This window comes from Aythya fuligula, chromosome 1, assembly GCF_009819795.1.
Source record: "Aythya fuligula isolate bAytFul2 chromosome 1, bAytFul2.pri, whole genome shotgun sequence".
NCBI classification, from domain to species: Eukaryota; Metazoa; Chordata; class Aves; order Anseriformes; family Anatidae; genus Aythya; species Aythya fuligula.
Genome location: NC_045559.1, coordinates 1,511,479 through 1,527,072, shown reverse-complemented (window position 1 = coordinate 1,527,072; position 15,594 = coordinate 1,511,479). Strand labels below are relative to the sequence as shown.

General features: G+C 43.2%; 1 protein-coding gene across 3 annotated transcripts; it reads left to right on the top strand.

Moving 5' to 3' along the window:
* Window positions 1–1,155: 1,155 nt before the first annotated feature.
* TMEM209 (transmembrane protein 209) lies at window positions 1,156–15,104 on the top strand. Of its 3 annotated transcripts, XM_032208150.1 has the most exons (16): window positions 1,156–1,181; window positions 2,382–2,441; window positions 2,884–3,023; window positions 3,140–3,198; window positions 4,710–4,841; window positions 5,733–5,971; window positions 6,358–6,562; window positions 7,177–7,352; window positions 8,067–8,138; window positions 9,227–9,323; window positions 9,928–10,053; window positions 10,507–10,604; window positions 12,339–12,453; window positions 12,548–12,645; window positions 13,341–13,414; window positions 14,003–15,104. In XM_032208150.1, exons 3-16 carry the CDS (start codon window positions 2,887–2,889, stop codon window positions 14,055–14,057), a joined length of 1,683 nt encoding a protein of 560 aa, XP_032064041.1. In that variant the 5' UTR covers window positions 1,156–1,181; window positions 2,382–2,441; window positions 2,884–2,886; the 3' UTR covers window positions 14,058–15,104. The 3 variants fall into 3 exon arrangements, with proteins under 3 accessions (XP_032064041.1, XP_032064040.1, XP_032064039.1); XM_032208149.1 differs by lacking the exon at window positions 2,382–2,441 and having other exon boundaries at window positions 1,172–1,181; XM_032208148.1 differs by lacking the exons at window positions 1,156–1,181; window positions 2,382–2,441 and adding an exon at window positions 1,236–1,286.
* Window positions 15,105–15,594: the final 490 nt, after the last annotated feature.

Here is a 15,594-nt window from a genome sequence, read left to right as displayed (position 1 = left end):
GGATACCTTTACCTCAGGTAATACCGTCTGGATGCATCAATTCACCACAAAATTCACCCAGCCCTCTTCATTTACAGCACTTCAGGTCAGAAATATGAAGTTATGCCTGCACGGTGCACAAATAGCCAGTCTCTTTAAATTTTTATTGCAGCGTGCAGCGTGCGGTCAGATATACATCAGTGTGTCACTGACTGGTCGGGCTGTACAAATCTCACAGCGATGTGTGACTCTACACTACTGGAGCAGCACAGGGAGGCAGCGAATTCACACACATCCACACACCCCAAGGCATTTTCTCTCACACGTACACCCAATTTTCACACCTCGCACACTCACCCAGCCACCCACCCATTTTCACACCTCGCCCACGCACTCGCCCACACCCACAGACATTTTCACACCTCCTGCGTGCATGCACACACACACACAGAAACACAAAAAGTGATGTAACTTCCCAAGACTCATTTTGGAGAAATAGTAAGCAGATATTCTTTATTAACAGCTCTGGGTACGTGGGGGATAATTCCACTGAACACGTACACCTAAGTAAGACAATGAGTACTTATTTATGGTACAGTGATACATGTAATGTATCATTAGTTAATTATTATTATTATTATTAAATTAATTCATGTAATTTCCAATAAAGGGCAGGATTTATGTTAATTATTTCTTAGAATTAATTATAATATTGTCCTGCCTACTTTCGCATGCACAGTACCCTCTGGTGGTCACCCTTTGGTGGCTTTCTGATGCAGATTTGTTATCTTTTTCACCTTGTACTTTCTCATTTCCTTTTTTTGTGCATGTTATGTCATTCTTTACCACTTCAGCAGTTTTGCTTTTTTACAAATTCTGCTCATTTAACCCTTCAAGTTCTACTTTGGGCACCGGGTTCCTTCTTCAGCCTCGATTTCGTGGCTAGGGCTGAATCTTATTGCGTGATACCATTACAATTTAACAATCCCAGCTTTCCACGTTACATATTTCGTGTTTTACACTCTATTTTTCACCCTTTTCACGCCTCGCACCTCAGCGGCGCCAACATGGCCGCCCGCCTCACGCGCCCCCCTCCCGCCCGCGTAACGGCGCGGCGGGGCCGTCGCCATGGCAACGCGCCGCTGACGTCATCGCTGCGCGCGCGGCGCCGTAGCGCAGGCGCAGAGGAGGCGGTTGTGGCGGTGCGGGCTGGGAGCGGGGCTGGGTTGGGGGGGGCACTGCTTTTTGGGGGGATTTCCGCTTTTTTGAGGATTTCTGCTCTTTGGGGATTTCTGCTTTTAGGAGAGGTCTGTTTTTTTTAGAGGGGTCTGGGTTTCTTTTGGGGGTGGTGGTGTCTGTTTTTTTGGGAGGGGGTGTCTGCTTTTGGGGGGGATTTCTGCATTTTTTGGAGAATTTTTGCTTTTTTGTGGAGGATTTCTGCTTTTTTTGGGGGATTCTGCTCTTTTTGGTGAGGTCTCCTTTTTGGGGTTTCTGCTCTTTTTTTGGGGGGTTGCTTTTTTTGGGTCGGTCTACTTTTTATGGGCTCTGCTTTTTTGGGGGGGATTTCTGCTTTTTTGGGGGGATTTTTGCTTTTTTTGGGGGATTTCTGCTTTTTTTGGGGGGATTTCTGCTTTTTTGGGGGGATTTCTGCTTTTTTGGGGGGATTTCTGCTTTTTTGGGGGGATTTCTCCTTTTTGGGGGGGATTTCTTTTTTTAGGGGGATTTCTGCTTTTTTGGGTGGGGTCTCCTTTTTGGGGGCTCTGCTATTTTTTAGGGGGTTGCTTTTTTGGGGGAGGTCTGCTTTTTGAGGTGGGGGGTCTGCTTTTTGGGGTGTTCTGTTTTTTGGGGGGGGATTTTCAGCTTTTTGGGGGAGGCCTGCTATTTTTGAACAGGGTTCTGCCCTTTTAGGGGGCTCCTACTTTTTTGGGGGGGATTCTGCTAATTTGGGGGGCTCCTTTTTTAGAGATCTGCTTTATTTGGGGTGTCTGCTTTTTGGGGGGCTACTTTTTTTGTGGGTCTTCTGATTTATGAGAGGGGTTTGGCTTTTGGGGGGTCTTCTTTTGGGGGAGGGTTTGTTTGGGGGGGTATTTTTTGGGGAGGATTCTGCTTTTTTGGGGGTGTCTCCTTTTTGGGGGAGCTGGGGGAGGGTGTAGGTCAGGGGGAGATGCTCGGAAGTGAAACGGAAAATAACTTTATAAAAAAAGGTTTATAAAAAGGTTTATAAAAAGGTTTAGGGCTGCTGCTGTTTTCAGGGCAGGGAGAGAAGCCTCAGGGCTCAAACCACGTAAAAAAACTTCCCCAAACTATCCCAGGCAACTTGTATAATTACATTATATTTATATAGATTATATTTTTTATTATGTATTTATTATATATTCCATGTTTTTGTATAATTCTTCCAGTAGTCGTGGTCCTGCGTCGCCTCTGAGCCCTACCAGTAAGCAGCAGGAACGTGATTTTTGGTAGGAAGCACCCTTCAGTTGAAATATTTGTCCCCAAACCCAAATCATTCGTGTTCCTGTTTAATGAAGAACGACGTAACGAGTTTTTAGGCGAGTGCCAGGCTGGAATGGCAAACTTTGGTGGCAGGATTGGCAGAAAATGTCCCTGCTGTTACTTCTTTCACGTGATGAGGTGTTTTGGCCGTAAAGGTAGTAAGTTTTGGAGGGAGTGTTGAGATGTACTGGCTGACAGGAGGCTGCTTTATGGCCAGAAAACATAAAAAATACAGAAAATACAGAATTTGAGCCCTTTTTTATATTCATATTAAATGACTCAAGGTCTAAAGGTAAAGCCAAGTGACATAGTTTGTTTCGGGTTACTCATTTTTCCTTAATTCTGTATTGACTAAAGATCTGACTGTATAAAAACTGACAAATTCTGTCGTTCCTCTGTGTTTTACAGATAATGACGGTGGAACAGAGTCCAGCAGCTTCCCTCATTGACAGGACCATCAAGATGAGGAAGGAGACTGAGGCCCGGAAGGTGGTTTTGGCCTGGGGACTCCTTAACGTGTCTGTTGCAGGAATGATATACACTGAGATGTGTGTTGATTGGTATATCTGCTACAAACCACCAAAGCATCCTGCTTTGTCCTTCCCTAAATATTTTCTTGGACCCAACTGCTGCTAAAAAGTAACTTAATTGGTTTTCTTTTCAGGACTGGAAAACTCATAAGCTCCTATTACAACATAACTTACTGGCCGCTCTGGTATATTGGTGAGTTGCTGCAGCATTTAAATTCATTTTCAGGGTTTTATTTTTCCCTCTTTTCCCTCTTTTCCCTCTTTTCCCTCTTTTCCCTCTTTTCCCTCTTTTCCCTCTTTTCCCTCTTTTCCCTCTTTTCCCTCTTTTCCCTCTTTTCCCTCTTTTCCCTCTTTTCCCTCTTTTCCCTCTTTTCCCTCTTTTCCCTCTTTTCCCTCTTTTCCCTCTTTTCCCTCTTTTCCCTCTTTTCCCTCTTTTCCCTCTTTTCCCTCTTTCCCTCTTTTCCCTCTTTTCCCTCTTTTCCCTCTTTTCCCTCTTTTCCCTCTTTTCCCTCTTTTCCCTCTTTTCCCTCTTTTCCCTCTTTTCCCTCTTTTCCCTCTTTTCCCTCTTTTCCCTCTTTTCCCTCTTTTCCCTCTTTTCCCTCTTTTCCCTCTTTTCCCTCTTTTCCCTCTTTTCCCTCTTTTCCCTCTTTTCCCTCTTTTCCCTCTTTTCCCTCTTTTCCCTCTTTTCCCTCTTTTCCCTCTTTTCCCTCTTTTCCCTCTTTTCCCTCTTTTCCCTCTTTTCCCTCTTTTCCCTCTTTTCCCTCTTTTCCCTCTTTTCCCTCTTTTCCCTCTTTTCCCTCTTTTCCCTCTTTTCCCTCTTTTCCCTCTTTTCCCTCTTTTCCCCGTCAGTTTTCTTAACAGAGATGTTATTTTTAAGCCAGCATTATTTTTCTTTCTCTTCTTTCCTCTCTCTCTCTTCTTTTCTTTCTCTTTTCTTTAAACTCAAACGTTTTTCTTCCATGAAACTTTTGGCGTTCTGTCATTTTTTTTAGTGACAAGTAAAGAGTGGTAACAGTTTTCTTAGTTACATCTTGAAACGGGACGAAAAGCTCATTTGGTCCCTTAAGTCTGATTAACATGTCTAATGTTAAAGGCCTTGAATAACCCTGCAGATTTTACTGCTGTGTTACCTTGTAGGTATACGTGGTGTTTCCCAATAATTAAAAAAAAGTTTTTAATTTATTAAAATTTTTATTTAAAAAAAAATATTAAAGTTTTTTTTTTTAAAAAAAAAAAGTTAAAGTTTGTTTCAAGTGAGTAGAATCTAAGCTAGATGTATCAAATACAACCAGAGGATGAAAAAGAGCAAGAGGGAGAGAAAAATCACGAGATGAGTGACAGGTGATTTGTCAGAAGATATTTGAGAAAGCGTGAAACTATTGCGGTAGTTTATGTCCTTTGGGGAAATAATCTTCCATTAAAAAAAAAATAAAATCCTTAGCAATATAAATTAATGTCAATATAGGAAGAGAAATTTGTATTTCGTGTGTAAGAAGGTGAAGAAATCTTACATCCTTGCCCAAGCTGGTACTTACTTGAAGCGCTGATAATGACATGTTTTTAACGAGCATGTTTCTGTTTTGTTTTGTTTTGTTTTTTTTTCCAGGGTGTATACTTGTATAATTCCCCGTGCACAAACTACCCGGTATCATAAAAGCTTCTGTGTTTTTTTTTGTTTGTTTTGTTTTTTGTTTTATTTTCTAGAACTTGCACTTGCCTCTCTGTTCAGCCTGAACGCCTTATTTGATTTCTGGAGGTACTTCAAGTACACGGTGGCACCAACGAGCTTGGTGATGAGCCCCGGACAGCAGACCCTGCTGGGGCTGCAGAATGCAGGTGGGTGTGATCAGTGTCTCTGGCTGCCTTCCTCTCGTGCTCAATTCTTTAGTGAAGGGTTCTGATCTACCCCATCTGACACGAGCAGGAAGCTGAATTACCTTCAGCTTATTCTCAGAAGATCAGGTGGTAATATGAGTGTTTGTGAGAACTGGAGGGGAAACACACGTAATAAAGGGCAGGATAGCGGGCTGCTGAAGGACTGCAAAAAAAAAAAAAATCAAGTATTTTGAGGCTGGACAAGGAATTTGTAACCTGTACATGGGCCTGGGAGCAAGACAGAGAGTGCAGGTTTATATTTAATGTCAATATCCTAGTAATATGACATGAACCAAAGTAGAGGGACAGGGGTGTTGGCGTGAAGTCTGCAAAATGACAGCCTAGAGAGCAGTCAGTCGGAAAGCTGGTGAACATCACAGCAAGTTTCTGAAGTACAGCAGAAGGTGGCAAGGCAAATACAGCAGGAGCAGAATGCTAATTCAGTGGTGTGGCCCTGCAGAAAGGTATGAGGATAGGAGTAGTGCTGTATCACCACAGCTCAAGGGTTATTTGCGCAGATATTTTAAGACATTCCATACACTAAAGATGGGTAAAGTATGCAGGTAGAGGAGCTGATGAAATAACTTATCCACGGTGCCTGGTAGCATTAACTGAAATGTGAAATTGAGACCTGTGACCACAGCACAGTATAAATCCTATAGTTTTGGGTCTTTCCTTCTCTTCTGTCAGTGGCTTGACGACAGAGTTTTGTGGGGTTCAGATCTTTCTAATGTTCTTTTTAGCACCTTTATTAAATTGCCCTACAATAGCATTGTGTGTGTGCATTTACAGGGAGGAGGAAAGTTTGGGGCTGCTGCGTTCACACCGGTAATCCTGTTTTTCCTTTTGCAGTGGTACAGACAACTCCACCCCGCGAGCTGGCGGCAAAGAAAGTCCCTTCTTCAACGCCTTCTCCTCCAATCCAGGGGCAGAGCGTGCTGAGTTACAGCCCGTCCCGCTCCCCAAGTGCCAGCCCGAAGTTTGCTACGGGTTGTATGGCAGGGTACAGCCCTCAGCTGCAGGCTCTGTCCAACAACAGCGCTTCCTACAGCAGTAACGTCACCTATTCGCCAAGCAGCAGCTACAGCAAGGTAAGGAGCAAGGCAAAGGCTGGATTTGCTCATCGTGTCCTCGTGTTGTGCCATGGGAGGTGAAGAGCAGGTAGCAGAGTTGTGCATACGTGTGTTTGCTTCGTTTGTAAGGTGGATGTAAAATTGTCATATCAGGATTCGTGTCCTCTTTCCCCGGTTTCACTTTATTTTAGAGTAGCTGGTTTGTTTCGGGACAAAGCAAAAATAAGAAACTAAAATGTAAATACAAAGCAGCTAAAAAAAAAAAAAAAACACAAAACTGGACAAAATCAGCTAAAAAAAATAACACAACACAACTGACCAAGAGTCTTTTATATTAATGTAGCTTACAAATCAGAGTGGAATTCTGTCCTATAGACACAACTGTCTGCTTTTCTTTGCCAAAGGTTTCCAGCTTCAGCCCATCTCCTAGTGGCTCGCCGTACCCTGCGAGTATTGGACCGATGGAAAGCGGAGGGCTGAGGTCTCGGTACCGCTCCTCGCCCATCCTGTATAATTCTCCTACTGGCAAAGAAGACTACATGACAGACCTCAAGTCGCTGGACACCTTCCTTCGAAGTGAAGAAGAGAAACAGCACCGAGTTCAACTGGGTAAATAAAAGGAATTACTTGATCTGAAAAGCTTGGCGGTGAGAAGGTGTCGCTTGGATGCAAGAGGTGCTTTTGCAGATAAAGAAATTTGCAAAGGATTCCAACAGAAAGCACTAGAAATTAAACCCAACACGTGAGGTTTCACCTGTGAACCTGGTAAAGGTTGAAAAGTTTAGTCTTCTACTGAATAATTAAGATATGAGGTAGAATGCCTTAATTTCTACACATCCCTACGGTTTAGGAGCTTCAGAAAGTTTCCTCCAAACTCCTTTTATCGTGTTGTATGGGATCTAAAATCCTTTGTATGGGATAAGGGCTGCTGAGCTGAGGAGTGGGCTTCGTTGAAGTGTGTGCTGATGGATGATGAGAGGTATATCTTAGGGAGAAGGCGTTCTAGATAAAGAGTGAATCACCTGCAGGCAGTTCTTGTCCTGGATAGGGACAAAACTTATTGTGATAAAGAAGGAAATCGGTGTTTAGGCAAACTGGTTTCAGTGTGTGTTCAGGGTAATTCAAGTCTGTCTCTAATCAAAGCCTTGCTGCGCTGACCTAGTGCCTGTGCTGTTGCTTCCAGAGTTACTTGGCCATAATTGTACGTGCATTGTTCATTTCAGGAAGTTCAGATTCCAGCTCTCCTTCCAGCAGCCCAACTTTTTGGAACTACAGCCGCTCCATGGGAGACTACGCGCAGATTCTGAGGAAGTTCCAGTATCAGCTGGCCTGCAGGTCCCAGGCTCCATCAGCACACAAAGATGAGGCTGATCTGAGCTCGAAACAGGCTGCAGAAGAGGTAAATTCAGCAGCGAGGTAGCCAAGAGAAAGAAATGGGTCTAAAATAAACAGCTTCATCCAGCGGTTTGGATTTGAGCTGTATCGGAAAAGTTGGAGAGGGAGAAATCCTGTAGCACTTAACCCAGCGTCATACAGCTTGGAAGTTCCATGTCACCATAAAGGGACATTTCAAATTCCGAGTGGTCATTGAAAAATGATTTCTCCCTTGGAAAGCAAGGAGTGCTCTGGATAAAATGTATTTGTGATGTAAAAATTGACCTGATGTGGATCTGTATATTTGTGTGTGTTCTGTATATCTGAAGGATTTAAAATATTCTCCTTCACACTTAACATCTCAAAGAAATGTGATTTGAAGAAATATCATTTATATCTTCAATTAAATTTGATCATTTTTTTTAATTATTTTGTACCTAAACCTAATGCAGCTTCCCGATTCGAATACCTTTCAAATTTATCCTACATTTTAGACCAACGTTAGCTTAGCAGAACTGAGAACTTAAAAATGATTTTGGACTCCTGCAAGGCTTTTGTTCCACAAATAAAGAGCAGGAGTGTAGTATTGAAGCTGCTGTAGAAGTCATGATGCAGCCAGCAGTCGTATACAAATTTGGGAACACGTGATTTGAATCATGTGGTGTAGTTAGTATCAGAAATTATTTTAGTCCCTAGAAACTCCTTTGTTTTTACCATATAATTAATGCTTTTTCAATAGGTTTGGGCCCGGGTGACAATGAATCGACAGCTGCTGGATCACATGGATTCCTGGACCGCTAAGTTTAGAAATGTAAGTCCTGTCCCTGAGGGCTGTGTGGCTTTTAGAAACAAGCAGAGAGGAGTGGAAGAGTGCCTCCACCTCCCCTGTGTGCCTAGGGCGGCGGGAGGAATCCCACCCTCTGTTTGGGGGCTGGGGTGGGCTTGTGCAAGGAGATAAAGACAGCGTGGTTGTAAGAGGGGAGTACTGAGATGAGTTTGCAACCTGCCCCAGGTGCTTTGTGTCCTGAAAATCATGCAGTTGTAAACTTCAGCCTCCTTTGAATGACGAGCAAAAGCATCTTAGATAGGACAAGATTTGTTTTTCCTTTCAGTAACTCAGAGGGCTGAGTTAATGTTTCTGCAGCGCTTCAAACATGTTCTTCTGGGCTCAAAGCGTGGAAAATTCCAACCCAAAAGTTGACTTTTTCTGACAATCCTGAGCAATGTAATAAAAATAAAAGCTCAAAATCTTGATCTTATCACTAGGACCTGCTATAGCAGAGATTTAATTGCACATGATGGCCATGTAATTAGTAAATCGAACCCTGAATCCCCCTATAGTCATTCATATCTATAAAGTATGTGGTTTTGCTTATTAAAAAAAAAAAAAAAAGTAGTGAGATGGGTGGAAAATAAAGACTTGTCTGAGATCCTTACTAGATTCCTGAGCATCTTTTCACAAAATTAGGGCCATCTTGCTTCACTTCCCAAATCCCATCACGTACAAACACCACGTGGGGTGCTTATCAGCTCCTTGTTTTCCTGAAACCGACCTGGGAGGGAGCTGACCCATCTCAGTACAAATTATCTTTATGGATGAAGGGCTGCACTCCGTAATACGCCTTTCCTCATTGTTCAGAAAAGCTTTATCTAGGACTTGCTAGAGATTTGTTTTCCTAACTCCTTTACACTGATTTTTCTGGCCTTGCAGAAGGTATTAGTCCTTGAAGTTCAGCATAAGTTGGCATTCTGATTTATTTGCTGTGCTCCTGCACTGGCTTCAGTGTTCCTGTCAGTAACCATTTTTGTGATTGTAACAAGGACTAGGGGGTAAGCTGAGGGTGTTATTTTTAGGTATTGTTGCTTCTGAGCTTTTGACTTTTCGTTTTTCTTTCCTAGTGGATCAATGAAACAATTCTCGTGCCGCTTGTCCAAGAGATCGAGTCTGTGAGCACTCAGCTGAGAAGAATGGGGTGTCCGGAGCTGCAGATCGGAGGTAGGGTGCAGCAGGAGCTTTGGGGTTCCTGGAGGGGTGCTCTGTAGCTGGGGCATCAAATGGGAGCCATTTAAATTCAGTCTGCTGGATTTTATTGTTCCATTTCCATTGTGTGTTGGTGTGGGCTTGCTTCACATCATTAATTTCATCAAGCTGGAAAGGTTCTTCATAGGACTTCTGGAAATACTGATGAAGGCTTGGTGATTTTTGTCTTGTATAAAATTCATAAACCCTTTTTCTCCCCCAAACTCACTCCTCAGGAATTACAGGATCAAATTATCATCCATTATTGTGCATTAAACTGTCAGAAAACGTTTCGAGGATAGATGTGCTGTAAACTCTGTTTCCAGCACTACGTGCTTTTGCAAACTCTTCCTTAAAATGAGCTTCCTGAAAAAAACTTGGATAAGCTAGAGCTCTTTTTCATTCGATTCTGAACAATTCTGAATTCCACTACTTGACTGCCCTCGAATGGAGTGTTTAGGGTGCTGTGTCACACCTTAAGCATTTCTAGGGCTTAATAGTGGGCCAGAAAGGAGAGCTCTTTGTGTCGAGGCCTGTAAAGGGGGGCTGCTGATGGGTGCTGGCTCTTTTTGTGTTGCAGAAGCCAGCATCAGCAGCCTGAAGCAGGCAGCGCTCGTCAAAGCTCCGCTCATTCCAACCCTGAACGCTATCGTGCAGTACCTGGATCTCACACCCAACCAGGAATACCTGGTGGAAAGGATCAAAGGTGCGTGGTGTCGCTGTGCTAACGGTGAAAGGCTTCAGTTACTGCAGCCAGGAGCTGCTGGTGTGGGATGCTGATGGCTGAACATCTCAACCGAAGTGCCACGGGGATGAGAGCTGCTTTGAAGTGGGAGAGGCATCTTCACAACCTTCTATTTTTATAGCAATATCACGATGCAGGACTTGGATGTAGCTGTTTTTAATGTTTTTAAAAGCTTTGTCTTGTGTTCCTCCCGCGTGCTGCGGTTGTCAAGTGCTGGATTTAATCCTTTTGTTAATTACAAAAAAAATTGTAAATTTGCTCCCCCTACTTTTATACCTTTACAAGCATTTCATTAATTGTTTTTTCCCTATTTTGTATACTGTAAATATGCTTGAAGTCCCTGAAACTAGCACAGAATACTTATCTCATATACTTTCTACCCCCTAGTAACTGATTAAATCTTGTTGCTTTCAGAGCTTTCTCAGGGCGGATGCATGAGCTCCTTCCGATGGAACAGGGGAGGGGATTTCAAAGGCCGTAAGTGGGACACTGACCTGCCCACCGACTCTGCTGTAAGTTTTTGAAGACGTAAAAACTGCTTAAAGTGGGTTGCTGTCAGCATCGGTTTTGGAGGTGGTGGCCAGTAAGTCTTTTGAGGAACTCAGTAAAAATCCTGTTTGCATCACTACACAGATAATCCCATTGTAATCAGTGAGATTACATGGGGAATGATACAAACGGGATTAGATGTCGTGTTTGTTACAAAAATGCAATTGAGTATCTTAGTCTTAGGCCAGCCTCTTACTTAAACTCATCTGAAAGAGCCTGAGATAACTCTGGGGAGCAGCATGAAAGTAGAGGTCTTGCTGGGGCAGTTCTCTTCTATATGTGAAAACAAAAAGCAAACTTTGTGCCTTAATTAAATCTAGTGATTTCTAATGCAAGGGGAAGCTTTCGCCTTGTTCTCACTTTATTTACTGCAATGGACAGGGAAAAATGGAGATTGGGTGGCACGTCTGCTCTTTGATTCAGTGTTTTTGGAGAAATTTGAAGATGCTGCATATTTTACTTCAGATTTGTAGCGGTGCTTATCCCATTAACTTGGAAGGTCAGGATAACACCACCTGAGTCATTAAACAATGACTTGAAAAGTCAACTGAGAAATTAATTAAAAATAATAAAAACCACAGAACAATCCAGGAAGTAGAAAACAGGCCTTGCAGTGTGAGTCTTCAGTTAAGCTCCGTATTTGAAAGTAGAGTTAGTGATTTTCTTTTTCCCCCACTGTGTATGGATATTCAGTTATTTGGGAGAATATAAAATGGGAAATCTGAATGTCAGAACTTTGCAACTTGCTGACAAAGATACGAAATTCGGCTCCTGGAAGCCAAACTTGGACAAAATTAGCCCTGAAATAGAATTTACTTTTCTTATTGTGAAGATGATTAAATATTTGATTGTGACTGGCTGCAGACCAACTCTTGAGAGCAAGCTGAACAGCTTGGAAGTGTTTAAAGATCCCAAGACAGAGTTATCACACCCTCAAATTCAATCTTTTATCAAAACCAGGTAGGATAGGTAGTGTTGGACAGTATAATAAACCTCTAAAAAAAGGTCATGCTACAGGTAACACAGAAAGTATCAGATTATAGAGCAATTTGGTCACATTGCCCATGTAAAACGTTGAGAATTGGGTTAAAACATGCAGAACGTGCAGCGTTCTCACTGTAGGGAACTAAGATATTCTTCCTAGGACTTTATTCCAAAATCTTGGCATAGTTAGTAAGGCTCGTGGGCATCTCGGGTTTCTCCAATTATTTTTGTTTTGCCTGCTTTGAGGAAAAAGGTGAAATTTGCTGGATAAGGGGTTGTGTTTGCAAACCTGGAGCTTAATTGCATCTGCCCTTCTAAGCCACAGCCTTGCAGCTAGGAGAAAACCCATCTCTGAAGCAGATGGCTTGCAGTTTGTGTCCCAAATATGCTAATAAGTTCTGTGACTTTGCCAAATTCTGTGAGACACCAGGATAAAGTTATGTGTGTGTGAGTTGAGCTCCTGACATCCAGCATCAGCTCATCACCTCGTGCCTGACACTGTCTCATTTATTAGAAAAAAAAATGAGCTTGTCTTCACCCCAGCAGGAGGCCTGGACCACTGGAATGGTGCTAAAATGGTCCTAAACAGTGGGGTTAACTCAGTGTTGCAACCAGAGACTATCAAGTGCCTGAGATAAGGGAAAGAAAGGCGAGGTATGGTAGCACTTTGTCTCTTTCAGGACACTAAATGCTATCTGTTTGTGTTTACCCAGATCATTATGCACGTGTTCTGCACTTACCTTGACTCCAGGCTGCCCCCGCACCCCAAATATCCCGATGGCAAAACCTTCACTTCCCAGCACTTCATTCAGACTCCGGATAAACCAGGTACTGGCATTCGCAGAGCGCTCCCTAAACTTGCTGCTCGGACCGTGACAGCACCCCTGAAATCCCCATTTTCTCTTAAATTTTTCATTCACAGACACTTCAAATGAAAACGTGTTTTGCATCTACCAAAGCAGCATCAACCCGCCCCACTACGAGCTGATCTACCAGCGCCACGTCTACAACCTGCCCAAGGTACGGTGGTCGTGGTGTTCTGCTGTCAGAAAAGGATCAGCAGATGGGCTTTTTTTTTTTTCCTTTGATTTGAGATGTTTTTAGGAACTAGCCACACACTGACTGTTTGCATTTTCAGTGCAGAAAGCAAATGTTAACTTGGTCCTAGACTGCTACCTAGTACTAAGTCTGCTACTAAATAATACCTGTAATAGCTATTTTAAGGTTTATAAGTAACTAGGCAGTAGCTTCTAGTTGTTTTACTTTATTTTGGTTAGCTTCTAGTTGTTTTACTTTATTTTAGTTTTTACTTTAGAGTAAATCATCAGAAAAAAAAAGCCATGTAATCTGTGAAGTGCCTCATCATCACCGCCTGGTGCTTGTCTGTAGGAATTCTGGGGGAAAGCTTTCAGCTTCAAAATCAGCATACTGAAATTGTACAAATTTTGCTTTTATATTGAGCCCTGGTTGCAGCTGGATCTCTGCTTTCTGAGTGTTTGGGGATAACACTCCAGCCAAAAACCACTTTTTTTTTTTTTCCCCTCTGAGATTTGCCTAGTGGAAAGAAGTAAAGTATTAAGGCCAAAAGCCTGACACCACACGCTGTGATGCCACTTTGTGATGCCCATATCGTAGCTGCTTCTTCCCTGAAATATTGGTGGGATTCCTCAGCAGTGACTTGCTTTCTCATCCCTTTTCTCTTTCTGTGGACCTAGGGCAGGAACAACATGTTCCACACCTTGCTGATGTTTCTGTACATCATCAAGACAAAAGAATCTGGGATGCTCGGGTGAGTACCCAGCGCTGTCCTCGTGCCAGGTGTCCTGTTTGAAGTGCCTTTGAACTGAAATTGCTACGATATTAATGATATTAAAATCGTCTCACTCGAAATAACAGCTTTTAAATAAAATTAGGTACAGTTTATTTGTGTGAGAACCACGGGGGGGAAGGTTTTGTGCTTTTCTTGGTCTCGTGCTGCTGGAAAATGGAGTTGAATCCGTGCCAGGGAGCCGTGGCCTTGCCCAGCAGCCAGACTGCTGCTTTTTTTTGCTGCTGCTGGCCTGAGGCGCTCTGCTGTTTATAAACCAGGGACAAACACAACCATCGTGCCATAACCTCTTGTTTTTGGCACAGCAAGTTCTGTTCGAAGCATACACTGAAAGCCAGGAGGGGAATAAAAGCAGCGTCCTGACTTGCCCTCTGTTCAGAGCTCTTTGTTCTGGAAGTGCTCTGCTTGCTGCGGGGCAGGGCGCAGCACCTGGGGGTGAAAGGCAGAGCTGTGGAAGTGGCAGCTTTTTTTTTTTCCTGTAACGAATGTTTGGTTTAAACAGGCGCTTTTATTTACTTGCGTTTTGTTGTCATAACTTTGTTTCTGCAGGCGTGTAAATCTTGGCTTGTCGGGAGTCAACGTCCTGTGGATTTTTGGAGAATAACAACTTCTCTGGCGGGATTCCAGGCCAGAAGAGCGATGATCTGATCCTGGCTTCTCTGGCAAGACAAACCCAGCAGGATTGTTACGTTACTTGAACACAGAATTCTCTGAAACGAGATAATTTAAGCTCTGCTTTGTGGGCAGAGGGGAAGCGTTTGTAATTCCTCCGCAGGTTTTGTGAACGTTTTCTTTAAAATGTTTTGCTGTTGAAATGCTCCTACATCCGAATTCCAGGCAGGTTTTCCCTTTCCAGCTCTTCACCTGAGCGAGTCCATCTTGCAAGGCCATTTGCTGTCTGTGTTGTGTGTACCATTCCCTGCCAGATCAGTTTTCACTGATATTATTAAGGATGATAAGAAAAACATTAATTTTTATCCCTGACCGCTGCTATAATTGGGTGTTGTAACCCTGCCAGCTGTCTCCGCGTTGCAGATGTAAAGGAAAGAGAAAACCCTGCTGCTTTCAGTATGTAAGGTGTTTTTTAAAAATACATTTTTATTTTTATAAGCAAAACAAGCATGCCAGGCACATGTGACTGTCTTATGAGCTGTGTGACACTGTGGGCATCTCGAGAACAACCGCGACATTCCCCTGCCTTGGCTTTTTAATTTTTTTTAATTTATTTTTTTTAACCTCTCATCAGCTTTTCTGATAGTATAAATCCAGCCCCGCTTTGGAATGGACCTTTTGGGGAAAAACACTAGCCTTGGTTTCAAAGAAGAGCACTTGGAATATTTGAAAAAAAAAAATCTTTTTTTTTTACAAGGAGGGGGGAGAATCTGTTCGGGGCTCTGGCAAAGCAGGGTTTCAGAAGTGTACATAGTCTGTAATTTTTATAAATAGGGATAAAAATTAATTGCTGATGGTTTCTGTGGGCTTAAGGCAAGGATGTCGCCTCGTTCTCCTCTCTGTCCCAGCGACCAACGGAGCCCGGTGTGCCTGTAAATGCCAAAAAAAAACATTTGTACGTGGAGGAGGGAGAATAATGGGCCTGTCACTGGAGCCAAGCGTTCCGTGTTTTGTTATGAAAATATATTTTTGTACCGTGCTTTTTGTGTCAAGCTTTGTTCTGCCTTTGTCATGCACACAGAAAGGGGAAGGGGAATTTGGGATGGTCACTTTTTGGCTGATTTTTGGCGTGAGCCAAAGGGGAGAGCTGCCTGTTCCTCGTGACTCTGGCCCCCGAGGAGATGCGGATTTTTCCCGGTGCCTGCCAAAAAACTGGCTCGTTTGCTTCCTGGATTAATTGGGTTCACCTTATCAAACAGCTGTTGGGGTTTTTCCTGTGCTTCAGCATCACTGATTGAATTAATTGGGATTTGCACAAACGATAGTGAGGAGGAACAGCCAAGCTCTCAGCGCTCTCACATGCTAAAACCTCCTTCTGTGCAGATTTTTAATTTTTTTGACCAAAAAATGGATGTTCTGGAAGAAAAGCCTGCCCCCAGAAACCTCACAACCTGTGCACCCCTGGGTCCTGCGTGCTCCTGGGGTCCTGTGCACCCCCAATTCTCTAATTCAGTCCCCGTGCAGCCCTC

Coding starts and splice junctions, on each gene's coding strand:
- TMEM209 (XM_032208150.1), top strand. CDS start 2,887: ATGACGGTGGAACAGAGTCCAGCAGCTTCCCTCATTGACAGGACCATC. Junction 9,324..9,927: donor TCCGGAGCTGCAGATCGGAG/GTAGGGTGCAGC, acceptor TTTGTGTTGCAG/AAGCCAGCATCAGCAGCCTG. Junction 10,054..10,506: donor CCTGGTGGAAAGGATCAAAG/GTGCGTGGTGTC, acceptor TGTTGCTTTCAG/AGCTTTCTCAGGGCGGATGC.